Genomic DNA, 14,609 nt, shown 5'->3' with positions numbered 1-14,609 from the left:
AAAGACATCAGTGCATGGTAAATAGCATCTGCTGGTTTTTAACAGCAGTCTCATGACCCGTTTCAACTTAGTGGCAGACAAAACAGGATAAGAAGGAAAAATACAGAGGGAAAAATTCGGTGGCAAGCAGCATGAGGAAAAAATGTTTAATTTCATCTAAAACACTATCAGGAACTCGTGACCAGGATGCAAACTCCTGACCTGAAGGAAAAATTATCCACAGCAGTACCTGACTGATGTGCAGCATCAATTGCACACTGTGCACTATTCAAGCCCTGAAGAAAATAAATGACGAGAGCAACAAAAAGGGACTTGGAGCAGTTTTGCTGCATTTCCACATCAGGAAAAATGTGTCCTCAGGCTGATGAATGGGTCACACACTGGTCCCTGAGGGTGCCAGTGGGAAGGCAGGCAAATGTCACCTGAAAGGGATGAGCTGAGGCTGAAAATCATCTCTGGCCCAGGGAGGCTTTAAATGCAGCCAGAACAACCAGGATTATGGAGCAGCAGCACCTCCACCCCTGTTTTCCCAGCCCAGTGTCTCCCTACCTTTATTGTGCTGTTCTTGGAACTCTAAATAATTGCAATACTTGTAGCAAATACTTGGCTGCACTATTTTATCTGCTTCAACAAGCTGCATTCTTGTCCTCCCATCACCACAGGTATTACCCACTGCAGGATCTTTTTCCATCCCTGGGAAGTCTATTGTGAGCTCACACCAACTGATTCTTTGGCCCCTTCTGGTTTAATTGGAATGGTTATTTACTCCCTCTGAGTTGCTCTGTGCTTTATTAACTCTGTTGTTTTACAGGCTGTCCTTACTTGTGCAGTTTCTGCGTGTTCCAGCATCTCCTCGAATTCCTGGTACTCCTCATCATCAGGTTCAGCACCCGACAGCCGGGCTGCCCTCGCCATAAAATAGGGGGGCAGCTCTCCAATGGCTGTACCAGCACCCTGGGAAAAGAACAATCCTGATTTATTTTCCTGTTTATTCCCAAACACAAAACATGTGACACGCACAAATCCCGTGGCCATTCTCCGAGCCGACAAGACCAGCTGTTTGAAGCACTTTGCTTTCATCCACCAGGTCGGAATTCCCATCATTTCCAACAGAATGCTGTTCCCTTTGAATCCCTATTTCCCTTTCTTCTCCCTGTGCAGGGGAAAGCCTGGGGGTTGCAGGGTCAAGGAGACACGACTGTGGCATCCCTGGGGCCCCCGTGGAGCGGCGCGTGGCCGGAGCCGTGGGAGGCTGGAGCTGGTGGCCCTGCTGTCCCCCACATCCCTGCTGTCCCCCACATCCTGAGTCAGCACTGCTGTGTCTCACCCCAGCACATGATGCCAGACACATTCCCCAGCATGTGACAACCCTTGATCCCCAGGGGCCTCCAGAGTAATCTGGGAGCTCCTCCCCGGTGCTGTCCCGGAGTTTGCTTGTTCAGTCATGAGACTCTGGGCAAGTGTTTGTTAGAAAACAGACTCAGGTTTTACTACAGCAAGGGGAAAAAAAGTTAAGCAAAGCCTGAGCTTGAGTCTTCCCTCCCCTTCAGCTGGGATAGCTGGAGCCAACCCCAGATGAAAGGACGGCTGCTTTCTCACCGCAGGAAAATTGTATTTGTTTTCTCAGGACATCAAATGACTCATTTCAGTCTTGTGGGTAAAGGCAGCTTTAGCTTAACCAAGGGAAAAAAGAGAGACAAGCTAAGATTGAACATATGGATAAACAGAGGCTAATGGAACAGGAACTTGGAATTAACTCAGGATGGTTTAAATTTAGGGCAGGTAAGAGACAATAGCTGGGCACTGCCCGGGAATGTGCTCCCTGCAGATGGCTTTTCTCTCCCAGGGTCAGCAGTGAGTAACAAATGCTTTTCTCCTCCTTTGAAGCAACGTGAAAGCTTTTCAATTTCCTTTGTTCCTGCTCTAGACACAGCTGCAAGCAAGAATTCCAGCTGCTGTGGATATTCCAAATCAACAGGTTGTGGTTTTAAATACCACCGCAGTTACCCAAGCTGTTAAATTCTCAGTTTAGGCACCCAAAGTGCACAAGACCTCAAATGTTTATGCCCTTGTTTTCCACAGGAAAAAAAAAATTAAATGACTGCAACAAGCTGAACTTCATTAATCTGCATACTTCTGGCACAAGGGGAAGATAAGCCTGAAAACAGTAGCAAGAACACTTCAGAAAAATTAACTTGAGGTTATGTTCTCAGGGTGATGCAAGAAGAAAAAGTCACATTACTCCTCCAGGCTCTGCCAATTTGCCTTGGCTTCGTTCTGTGAACTGAGGAAGAGGTTTGCATGTGTGTACTGGACATGAACTTTCTTTAAATTGGATAAGTCACATGCTCATTATTACAAAACATTTCAGAAGTGCAACAAAAATCATATGATTTCATGTCTGCAGGAGATAGGTTCCTTAAGTACATAAAGGCAAAAAAAAAAAAAAAAGAAAAAAAAAAAGCAGCAATTAAGCATTCCAAACCAGTAACTATTTAACTGCTTTTTGTAACATTAGATATTTTTCACCATTTAACTCTGAATGCCAGTTTTACATGGAGATTCCTTGGACTCACAACAAATTGGAAAGGCAAATGCTAATCAAAATTCTTTTACATTCAGAAAAGGAAACTGGGAAATTACTCCACTAGAAAGAGTCTTTTAAACAGATTTGATCCTGCTCAGGACACAGGCAGCCTGTTCTGCTAATCCCGAGCAATTAAACATTTTTATTCTTTCCCCTTATTTCTTGTAAAAAACCAAAAAGGCTGCAACATATTAAAAATATAGGGCACTATTGAATTCCTTGTCCCTGTGGGCTGGGAGGCTGTGAAAACTGGCATTCACCTAAGAGATTGTTTCTGAGCCCTTCTGCAGGCCAGGGCTGCTGGAGCCAACTTTATAGGGATTGAAAAAAGCATCATTTTCATCCCACCTAATAATTCCTTGGGCACAGGGATATTTAATCCTTGTAACACTCATTACCAGCAGGAATGGCCATCACTGACAAGACGGGGACTAGGAATGGGGACTAGGAATGATTTGAATCTCCGGCTGAAGTTGGCTGCCGATGGTTTGGTGACCCTTGTGCAGATAAATCCTCACATTTCAGCCCACAGGACACTCAGCCTGGGCAGCTTTACAGCCACAGCTCTGCAAAGTCATCCTGGGGTGATCTGCAAAAATCAGCCTTTTCACTTTCGGGAAGTCACCATTATCTCTGCAAAGTGGACATTTAGCTTAAGAGTGACAGAATCCAAAATAACTCTCTTCCACAGCTTCCATAAGAAGCGAGCTGGAATTAGGACAAAAGAAACACTCTGGAAGCAGAGCAGCAGCAATTGCCAACTTGATTTGGCTTACAGGAAATTAGCAAGCAATGTTTATGTACTCACGAAACATTCCAAGAAAGCATAACATTACAGAGACACCACTGGAGGACAGAGGATGCTCCCCAGGGAAAACCCAGAGGAGACAGAGTTCAGAGCAAAGGTAGCTGACAGGGAATTTGAAAAAGGGGAGGAAAGGGTGAAAAAGTGGGATACAAATGTTCCTATTCCCTTGTCCTTTCCCTAATCTAATCCAAGGAGCTCAGGCCACTGAGCACTGCTTGTTCTGGAGGACACGAGATTCCAGAGGCTGCAACTCTGCTCACTCATTCCTGAACTTAATTCTCCTCATCGCTCAGTTTTAACATGCTGCAGATGAAGCAAGAGATGTTTACCCTCAGCTGCATTTTTATTTTGCAACCTTAGAAACGTCGCTGTAAATGCCATTTTTATTGCTTGTCTCTATTAAACAGATTTCAGCAGAGGGGGGGTGAGCAAGAAAATAAAAAGAAATATTAGATATTATTTATACTCTTGTAAGTATTTGTATGATTAGCTACTTACTGAGCTTTCAGGCAATTCTGGCCTTTCATTAAGAGTGAAATTTAAGCTGTATTTTGCTTTTTGACAGGGCTGTGAGTCCACTTTCTCTGTTACTATTTTGATTTCAGTCTCTCAACTCACACAACCTGACTGGAATTTTTGTAACTAACACAACTGCTGCTATTTAAAAAATTGTAGTGACCAGTTGCCTTATATACTAAAAAATACCAGGGCAGGCATCAGATACTGTTTTTAGAATTTCCTTTCTCTGCATTTGAGTTGGACAACCAAGAATTTAGTAATTAAATCGCCAGCAAGGACAGGAAGTCAGCAGCAAAATAAAGTTAATTTGGCTTGTAGTTCACAGCAGATGCATCTGTGTAAACTGCAATTCAAAATGATCAACATGTAACGAAAGAAACAGCCTGGCTGACCAAAATCCTCCAAAAATTAAACTTCTACAAGAAGTGCAGAGAAAAAAAAAGGAGGAAAACGGAAAGGAAGTTCCAATGACAGCGTTTCCTAAGACCCTGATTCACTTAAACAGGAAAAGCAGGTCAGCTTTTAAGTGAAAAGGGGAAACAGGCAGAGAAACAGAAATAAAATATGCAAAAATGTGGAAAAGAACACTTTTTAATTAAATGCAATTTACTGCTGCAGCCCAGAACAAGCTGAATCCTGCAAATGAAGAACTGCAGCTTCACTCACGTTACAGCCCCAAAATTATTGAATTATTTCTTGCTTAGACCTGAGAGCTGCCAGATCATCTGGGGTGCAGCCACCCTTCCTAAAATTTACTTTTTACATCAACAGCCTTCACGTTCTCTGCTGGTATTTAGCAAACAGCACTGCAGCTAATAAAATTATCCCAGGAATATCCTATTAGAAAGCATTAAAATGATCAGGGCTAAAAGGTTCACTTCTCACATTACCTTGGGCATCATTATTCTGCTAACCGAGGAATTTTTGTCTATTGCTGGCCACAGAAATTAAACACACAAATGGAATTTGCAGGTTTTTAAACAAGCCTTACCCACATGCAGGCCTCCAGCCTGACTTTGGAGATGATTGCCCACAAGGAGATGGAGCCTTCAGTTGTCTCCTCATCAGGGCAGATAATTTGATCTGGGTAAGGAGGCTCAGGGAAATTCACAGAGTTACATTCATAGGCAGCAAGAGTGACTGAGGCTATGTGTGGACCCTGAAAAAAAAAAAAAAAAAAAAAAAAAAAAAAAAAAAAAACCAAAGAAATTTCATTTGTATTTTATGTGAGTTAGAATAAAAATTAAAATTAGCCCCCTCTTCCCCCCTCCACATTTGTCCCTAGGCTAACACTTAGTGCTTCTCTCTTTAAATAATGTTATTTATGTACAATTCTTGTTTGTTGGAGTTTCTTTTAAGACCATCTGAATCACAATGCTGAGCTACTAATGTACTTAAAAAATTAAATATTTCTTTTGATCCACTGAAATGTTAGGCAGCCTTTCAGCTTTTGCCCTGCCACTTAGAAGGTTGCCAAAGAGAAATAAGAATCCTTACTTTTTTTAAAAAACAGGAATTTTCAAGTATTTTACAATGTTCTCCTTAAAGTATTTATGACCTGCAGCTTTATTAGAGGAGGTGTTTTCCCTACTGCTGCTTTTAGAGGATTAGGCATTTAAATTATATATTGATTTTTTTAATGACTGGGTTTAATGACATCTTGCAGCAGACTTCCTTAACTTCTGTATTTTTCTCCAACAACCAGTTGTTTAATTTGTGTCTGTTTTTTCTGAATAAACAAGAAAGGGGCCTTAGTGCTTTTTGCTAAAAAATGGTTTGAAATGTAATTCAAAACTTAAACGTTATTTAAATACCATTTAACTGAATTAATTTTAGTCTCCATCTTACACTAAAAGATTTTTTTGGACAAACCTCCAAATAAAAGCAGCATAAAAATCTATTCAAGAAATGAACCGCTACATAGTTTAAAAACCTGAAAGAATTGCCATTATTTTTAATACAAAAGAACTGAGAAGCAATTCAAACAATCTGAACACCAGACACTGCAGCTAAAAAACAATCACTTAACAGAGGTCATGGAAACACTGTCCAGGGAAGAGGGAGGGGAAAAAAATAAAATTACTGCATTAAAGTGAGATCTTTATGTAAACCCACACATTTAAATAAATCTGAATGTTTCATTAAGTGCAGAACAATTTACACAAACTTAACTTCTGCTCTTCATTATTTGATAGGTTTTGACAACGTGCTGGGAAATATTGCCAGCAATTTTCATCTACGTTTTTATCTGCAATCTTAACTGATTTTCATTTTATTAGCGCAATAAGGGAGTTTGACATAACCCCCCCCAAAAAATCAAAGCTGAATTTATCGCAGAGCAGAGGGAAAGTGTGACAGAGCTGAGCCCTGCTCAGAGCTCCCTTGGAAATGCAGGAGCCAGGGACACATGCAGCCCCACAAGCTTCATTTGCACATTAAAGGGTGAAACTCCAGCGCAGGTCCCACACAACGGGGGAAGCTCCAGCACTCCTGGATTTGCTGCGAGATGAGGTTCACCCACCAACATTTCAGAGCAGTGACATCCACACTGTAATTTTTAAGTGGCGGTGAATTAAGAAGGTTGAAATGAAATCCCAGTTCTATTTTCTGTATGGTAGCTACAACTACTGTTGTCATATGCAAACAATTCCAAATAAACCCATTCTTCTGGCATGCAACTGGTAGAGGACAAGCTGCTCTGAGAGCACGAAAATGCTTTTATTTATTCCTTGTTGCTTTACAGGAGACTCATTCCAAGTGCTTGGGTGTATTTTGGATTGCAGAAATACAAAATCTGTGAGATGATAAATGAGGCACAGTCTCTCTTGAGGAGAAGAAAAAGGTTCAATGAAATAAAACTGAAAAAGAGGGGATCCAGAAATTGATACACAAGAGAGATTTTGATATGGAAGGGAGAACAAAGACTGGAAGAATGAACCAAGGAGTAATAATTTATATTATTAATATTTCTACAGGCCCTAATGGCAATAAACTTCTCGGTACCTTTAGCAAGATCATCTCCACAGCAGCTCCAGAGCTAAATAAATAACATCTCTATTTCACTCATCAAGGGCAGATGCAAAGAGATCTGAAACCTCTCTAAAATTGTAAAGTACATTTATGGCAAACCTGGGAACCCTTTCTCCAGTCTGAAACCTGGGGAATTTAATCCCATCCCCTGCTTGCCCCTCCCTAGGTCTGACAGCTACCTTGGGACAAAAAAAAAAAAAAAAAAGTCTCAAGCCTTCATCCTAAAATTAATGGTTTTCACTTGCAGAAATTTGCAGTGAAACTCTCCTGAAAGGCAGATTTGCATGGAGGAAATTCCCCCGTGTTTGAGTTGTAAATGACCATTCCCTCATTCCCTCGAGGCCATGGCCAAAGCAGTGAGATTCTAAATCCAGAGGTGGGGCTTTCACTTCCACAAAATTTGGAATACACACCACAGCACAGAGGAACTACAGCCAGCTTATTTAGAATAGCAAAAGACAAATTTAATCACTACTATCAGTAGTGACAAGCAGCCCCCAGCCCTTGCAAAGCTTCAGCATCACCCAAATTTCTTCCCAAAGTGGATAAAGCAGGTCCTAAAATCCCAGGGGAGCACACAAGGACAAAATGCCCAAGTGGAGATGCTGCAGGAGCCTCTCCCAGCAGAGCTGCCACCCTGCAAGTGGCTGAACAACCTCCAAACCCTCCTGCTGAGAGCCCTCCCAGTCTCAACAAATGTCTGCAAAAGGAAAATTTCACAGGGAGTAGCCAATGGAAAAAGAAAAAAAAAGGCATTTCACCAAACAGCTGCTAACAGCCACCTGAAGGCCAGGCCAAGGGAACAGAACTCTCCCAGAGCAATGTAAACAGTTCTATAATGGAAAAAAAGTTGGAGTGGTGGAAGCCACAGAAGCCACATTTGAACTGGAATGAGGAATAAAGTGCAAATGGTTTGTTCGGAGCGTGGCACGGAACCGGAGCGAGGCGAAGGGAGGCAGAGCAATCCCGTGTCCTCCTCCCGTGTCTGGGTGTCCTGTGGGTCACAGGGACTCTGTCCCAGGCCAGGCTCAGAGCAACAGCCCCAGCATCTGCTTCTGGAGCTTCCCCAAAGCCCTGGGTACCTCCAAACAACGCTTGGCTGAAGAGGCCCAGGGCTGGGAGGAGAGCAGGAGGATTGAGGGGGTTCATTTCTGTTTAGTGATGGTTTAACTCTGAATGGAGCAGGAAACCAGCTTCAAACAGGCTCGAGGTGCCACCTTTGGAAAACCCCTGACTCTACAGCCAGGAGGATTCATTCTCATCCAGTTTTTTAATCCTCTTCACAAATAACACCTTCTCCACCCTCTCCTCCTCCTCTGCGTGGGGCCGCAGGAAATACTGAGTGTTTTGCCTCCCTGCAATAGCTCAGTTTGTTTCCACACTTGGGGAAGTCCTCTCAAATGTCCCCCTTGGACTGTGACTGTAGCTCTACCTTTGAAAAGGACAAAACTGCTTCAAACCCCATCACACCCAACACTAAATCCCAGGCAATTCAGATGTGCTCCTGGCCAAACCAGGAAAACTCAAGGCATGTAAGATCCTGAACACTAACTGTCTTTCCCTCTTCCAATGATTTTTTTTTTCCTTTTAAGCTGCAGGAGGCACTAAAAAAGGATAGCAGAGGAGAAACTGAGAAGCATTCTGCTGACTCGGGTGAGAAACATTCGCTTGCCACTGCTGACGACCAGAAGGAGCCAGTGGTCAGGCCGGAATGTGATGTGTTAGAAATATCTGTACAATTTGCAAATCAAACAAGACAGGATTTGCTCATCGAGATGAACTCAACATAAATCTATTTCTTAGCAACAGCAGTTCAGGGGAGTTTGGAAATCCCTGTCTGCACAACCCCAATGTCTCAGAGAAGGTAACTTCGAACTCTTGAACTCACAGGCCTTCAAAGGAGTTTTACTCCAGTGGTTGAAGGCACCCAAGTTGGAATGGCACAGAAGTAACTTAAAGTGATGTATTATGAAATTTCTGAAAAGTAGAAATCTTTTTATCTGTAAATTATCCTTGGAAATTCATCTGTGGAAGTAGAAAGAGACAGCAGCCACATGTAAAAAAAATCATGAGTTAAAATCCTTAAAAACATGCTGATCTGTATAATTCTTACAGCAGAAAGTCTTTACCACAAGGAAAAGTGACTGAATATCCAATTAAAAATGAATCCTATTTTCACATTATTAATCATTCTGAGCACCTGGACTGGGAAGTCAATTAAAGCTCCAAACAAACCCTGTATCAAGTGCTGGCTTCTCACATGCCCCTTCACAGAACAGCCAGGCTGCTCAAGTGATACAAGAACAACCACATCTAATTTTAACCTTTTATTTTTGGGGAAGATATAATTTTAGACTGGCTTTAATTTAGAAACATTTCTCAAAGAAAAGTGATATGTCTGCCAGCAAGAAAAATATTACCCTGAACTCCTTGCTGAACTTAATGCAATAAAAATCTGTTTTCCTCCATGGATACGCTGCTCTTCACACTGGGTTCAAGACTCAGCCTTTGCACAGGGGGGGAACATGTCATGATGCAGTTGATGGAGATAAATTAGAAAAATAAAAGCTTGCTTCTCATGGGAAACATCCTCTGAGTGGTGCCCCAGGCCACGACTCATCCCATACTTATCCATGAAGTCATTACACCTCTCCAGAAAGTCATACCACAGTTACAGCATCTTTTTATCTCTCAGAGCAGTGGACAACTACCCACAGAGAGAACTGCTCTGTGATTAAGAGGGAGAAGCTTGGTCTGGAGGTGGCTGGTAAATATGTGCAGTTTGTCTGTCTGTCTGTGCTACGAGATTAAAATGTCTCATGATTTTATAATGTCTGGTATGTGGTGCTGGCTGGAAATCAGGGCTGGGGACAGAGGATCCTGTACCTAGAGCATCCTCAAGTGACACCAACATCCATCAAGTGGTCAGGGCTGGGTTTAGAAGACCTCCACAGCATTTCAAGCTGTGTATTAATTTTACACTCACGTGGCTGTGGTTAAGTTTCTATTCCCACTTCAGCCAAGCCTTGCCCGACAGTGCAGAGCTGATGGAAATTCCAAATGATCAAATGATCAGCCATAACCTCTGAATTTGACTAAACAAGAGCCACTGAGGGAGCAGCACATGGCACCACTGTCTGTATAAAGGGCCACAGTGTTGCTCTAAGGAGTAACATGAAAAGCAGATTTTTTTTTTTTAAGGCTGTGCCTACATTACTTTCTGTAGGAACAGGTAGACTCAAGTCAGGGGAAGGCACAATTGCAAGAATTCAAGTTTATCTTCTGCTGCTGACAGAAAATCATTAATAAAATCATAAAATACTCTGTCAGTGTTCTCTTCTTGCCCTTCCCTAGCCACCCCCTCACATCTAAAGAGTAAACCTCAGCATTTATTCAAATTGCCACCAGCAGTGGTGATTGGCTTAAGAATCTCCAATTAGAAACTCTTCTGCACAATTACTGGTATTTTCAACCTGCTCCAGGAAGCAGGACATGAAAGGTATAAAGTTCAGGCTGTGCATTAAAAAAAAAACAAAAAAAAACCACCACCACCAAAAAAACGTAGAAACTCCAAGGGAGCAAATGTGGAAAAAACACAATGTGCCCTCCCGGCAGAGATCTGACAGAACAAACGTTGAGGAAGTGGAGAGCAGATAATGAAAAAAGGGCGTCAGCTTCTAAAAGGTAAAGTCCATCAACCTTCAGGAGGAAGAAAACGGTGCAGCCACCGTCCCATTAACTCCTCCATCACCCCGGGACTGTTCTTGCACAGCCTGACCTAAGCCAGCAGTGCTGGGTTTCCTCTCTGTAAAATCTAAGGCCATCCTACACAACAACAGGAGCACTCAGGGGGACCAAGACTTCAAATGGACCTTTTTCTCCTTGAAAACACCGCTTTTCACCTCAGATTTTTACAATGCAAGCGAGCCACCAGAAGATTTAAGGTCCAGCCAGACTGCACAAGTGATTTAGCAGCAGTGTCCAGTTAATTACACACACCCTCCCAGTTCAGCAGTGCCTTATTAAAACCGATGTTCGTTTCAAGCAGAACAGAGCCCACGTGTGCTGGAAGCAGGAATTTCTAGGGAGATAACCGCAAAAGGGATTTTAAAAAAAAAGTTTTATGTTGATTCACACATTCCAGGATATTTCAGTTCATTGTAGAAAGCTTAGGACAGCTGGAGGAAGTAGTTTAAAGACAGGAAAGAAACAAACGACAGAGTAAGAGACAAACACGACCCTCACACCAACAGGCTCCATTTCGACTTATTTTACAATTAATTGCTGCCTTCTGCACCCTCCACATATTCTTCTTTCAGCCACCTCAGCAATTCAATAGCAGTAATGTGAGCACAGGTATTAGAACCCTTTTTTATTTCCTTTGTTTTAGGCTTGCAAGTTGAGGTGAGAATTGGAGAACAGTGAGGGCTGGAAATGAACACCTCACTTCACAAGAAGAATTCAGCGCTGGGAAGGGGAGCAGTGCTGCACCTCCCACCTGGCTGAGGCAGCTCAGCCTTTGTTTCTCACTTTTTCCTTTACACACAGAACCATCATTTTCTGGGTTACTCACTACAGTTTTGAATGATCTGCGTGGAAAGAGCAAAACCTCTCCTGAAGCTGATAATTACTATGAAAATACTCCTGTGTTAGTCACGAGGAAGTAAATGGAGAAAAGAAAATGAGAATAAGTCGTGTGGGTTTCTAAATTATTCTGTCTACTCCATAAAAGCAGAGTAAGTCCTGTTCTGTGAGCTTCTCTTTTAAGAAGGACTTAAGTAATTTTTATCCTGAGTCCTCTTACAAGCTCAGCTCCTGGAACAAGAGAACTAAAAGGAATTAGGTTTGACTTTAAAAAGCTTTTAGTAGTCCTGACAGGAAACCATTTATTTGTGTGGGTTTGTTTTTTTTATAATTATTTACACCACCAACATCTTTTTTTCCCAGATAATGGACTCATTATTGCACAAGTATGTGGCTTTTAAATCTTCAAATTCTAACCTAAACCAGTTTGGGTAGGGCCAACCCAGGGCTCATTTCAGCTGCAAACTCTGACTGTTTGGGGAGGCCAGAATGTGACCCCTGGTGTGGGGAACCAATTCAGAATGAAAGTGAGATGCTGGGCTCTCAAAGCAGACAAACCCAGCCTTGCTCTCTCAGGGCAGCACAGGCAAGAAGGGCACTGCCTTTCTGACTCATTTTTCTCTCTAAAGGCACATTTCTGCTCTTTTTATTTTTTTTCTGTATTTCTGCTCTCTATTTTTTGCTGTGCCCTCTTCCACTGTGCTGCCGAGCAGCACTGTAAGAATTCCTGACAAACCCACATATTCCAGCGCTGAAATATCCGGGCTGGACCTCGGCACAGCCATTGCTATTGTACCTCACATTTCCTGTTTGTGCTCGCCCAGGGCCCGGCCACCAGCACAAACCCCCTCAGCACTTAAATAAAAATGTACCCCCTCAGCAGTTAAATAAAAATGTACCCCCTCAGCAGTTAAATAAAAATGTACCCCCTCAGCCGAGCCCAATGGGCAAACAAAATCCACATTTAAGCACCAAAAACACCAACAATGCAAACACCCCCTGAGCAAACAAAATCCACATTTAAGCACCAAAAACACCAACAATGCCAACACCCCCTGAGCAAACAAAATCCACATTTAAGCACCAAAAGCACCAACAATGTGAACACAGCCAGAGCTCGCCCTGAGCTTTGGAGGGGTGAGGAATTCGGTGCCATTCATCCCTTCAGGGATTTCACTTCCCCAGGGAGAGGCGGCATTACCTCGCCCTCAACCACTCGTTTTAAGCACGGTTTTTTTTTGGCCACATCTTTGACAAAAATCCGTTTTTCAGAGCTGAAGTGAAACCAAAGCACGAGGCAGAGCTTTGGGTGGGGATGGGCTCAGCCCATGATCCCAACCCAGCACTGCACCTCCTGTCCCCTCCGGCACCGCCACCTCATTCATTCATTTTCAGCAGCAAAGATCTCTCAGAGATGTACAAACACCAAAAATTCCTCATGAGTTACCCTCAGCCATCCTCTGCTGGTAATGAGGTGATTCATGCTGTTCGGATTTTAATCTACCACCAACAGAAAACATCTCAGGAGCGAGGAAAAGGCCATGGACTGCTAAAACCAGTATGTGGAGTCATTAATCATAATAGTTTTAGTTCCTACAGAACCACATCAAGATTCCTATTTTTAAGGGTTGTTTTTAAAGAATTGTGAAAAACCTTTAATGGGCTTCAGGAAAATAGCAGGCTTGTTTTGAAAGTGTCAGAATGGAAAAGATTCTTGGAAGAGTGGCCTGCTTCCCTGCTCCTGCGTTGAAGATCTGCTCTGTGCCAGCCCTTAGCTCAGTGCCAAATTGTTTCCCAAAAAACCATGTCAGATTTTACATCCAATGCTGGCAACAACTAAGAAAGCAGCATTAAACAAGGAACTGACACATCAGACAATGTTCAGGCCCTTTCTAACATACAGAAAGCTCTCCAATCCCAGGAACAGCAATTAAAAGCCTGGTATCAAACTGACACACTCGACCTGTCCCTCTTGCACCAAGGATTGGTGACCAAAAAAATCCAGGATCAGATGTGAACTGAAATGATCCTGAGGCAGCAGCAGCCTCCCACACTGAGGCTGCCTTAAATTCTACTTTTAGCAATTTCCAAGTACTCTCTTCTCAGCTAACCCCAGGATCTCTCCTGGCACCGGAATGCAGCTCCAAAAAGCAGCTGGTGAGAGATGCTCTGAAGGATGCAGACAAATGACAGTTTTCAACACTGCAAAAACAGCTAAGCAGGCCAGGGAAAGCAAACATCAGAGTCATTCATATCCTGCAGCCATTGCATAACCACTTCCACGGCCTGCCCAGTGCTTGGGAATGGCCATATGCAGTAAATGGCTAATCCAGTGTATTTCATCCAGATGCACCTGTGTGACAGCTGAAGGAGCCTGAGCAGGTGCCTACATGCCATCAATTCCTCCACGTGCCCTGGTGGCACAGACCGTGTTGCAAGTCCCAGCAGAGCTCAGCACCACATGGGTGGGCCCAAGGGCATTGTTCTCCCAGCATGTAATTGCATTCCCAACAATCTCCCTGTACATACAGCTTTAAAATGAGCAATTAATTAAAAGCAATTTGAAAGCACTTACTGGGCCTATTCTCTATTGCCAGCAAATCCAGGCACTAAAGCAGGGGAGGATTTGTTTTGTAACTTTTCGTTTCTTTGAGTCAACAGAAGAATAAGTTCTATTACCATTATGAAGAAATAGAATTCAAGTATATGGAGCATGGAAAGCAGATCAGTGGTAATGCAGAAGTTAATATTGAGAGCCCCAATTAATGTGTCATATTTCTACTTTTACAGGGAACTGCTGTACAATTAACAAAGCAAAACAGTTACAACTCCTCCCTTTGACAGCTAGAGCTTCTAACTGTGTTGTTTCCAGATGGGTTAAATCCAGACCACCGCTCTGAAAGAGTTCACCCCTAAAAGCTGCAGCAGCAGCCTCAGGTTAGTACTGCTTGTTCCCTCTCACGCTGAGCAGATACCAAGCACTGTTTTACTGCAGTGATAACATATTCCATGTACACCTTGCTGGTACAGCTGCAGCGATAAGAATATTAACAGTTCAAACACGGTTTGTTAGGGTCAGGA

General features: G+C 42.9%; 1 protein-coding gene and 1 long non-coding RNA gene across 4 annotated transcripts in view; one reads left to right on the top strand and one right to left on the bottom strand.

Moving 5' to 3' along the window:
* The window catches only part of VMP1 (vacuole membrane protein 1), a 61,971-nt gene that overhangs the window by 31,013 nt on the left and 16,349 nt on the right, over positions 1 to 14,609 (bottom strand). For all 3 annotated transcript variants that reach the window (XM_068210648.1, XM_068210651.1, XM_068210649.1), the window contains exons 6-7: positions 4,906 to 5,073; positions 823 to 954 (exon numbers count right to left, since the gene is read on the bottom strand). In XM_068210648.1, the coding sequence (XP_068066749.1) occupies positions 823 to 954; positions 4,906 to 5,073 (300 nt within the window). The remainder of the gene's footprint in view (positions 1 to 822; positions 955 to 4,905; positions 5,074 to 14,609) is intronic.
* LOC137485883 (uncharacterized) lies at positions 3,061 to 9,530 on the top strand. The gene is made up of 2 exons (XR_011005482.1): positions 3,061 to 3,492; positions 8,537 to 9,530. It is a non-coding gene; the product is annotated as an uncharacterized lncRNA (long non-coding RNA).

This window comes from Anomalospiza imberbis, chromosome 20 (genome assembly GCF_031753505.1).
Source record: "Anomalospiza imberbis isolate Cuckoo-Finch-1a 21T00152 chromosome 20, ASM3175350v1, whole genome shotgun sequence".
In the NCBI taxonomy this organism is placed as follows: Eukaryota; Metazoa; Chordata; class Aves; order Passeriformes; family Viduidae; genus Anomalospiza; species Anomalospiza imberbis.
This window is presented reverse-complemented; position numbering and strand designations above follow the sequence as displayed.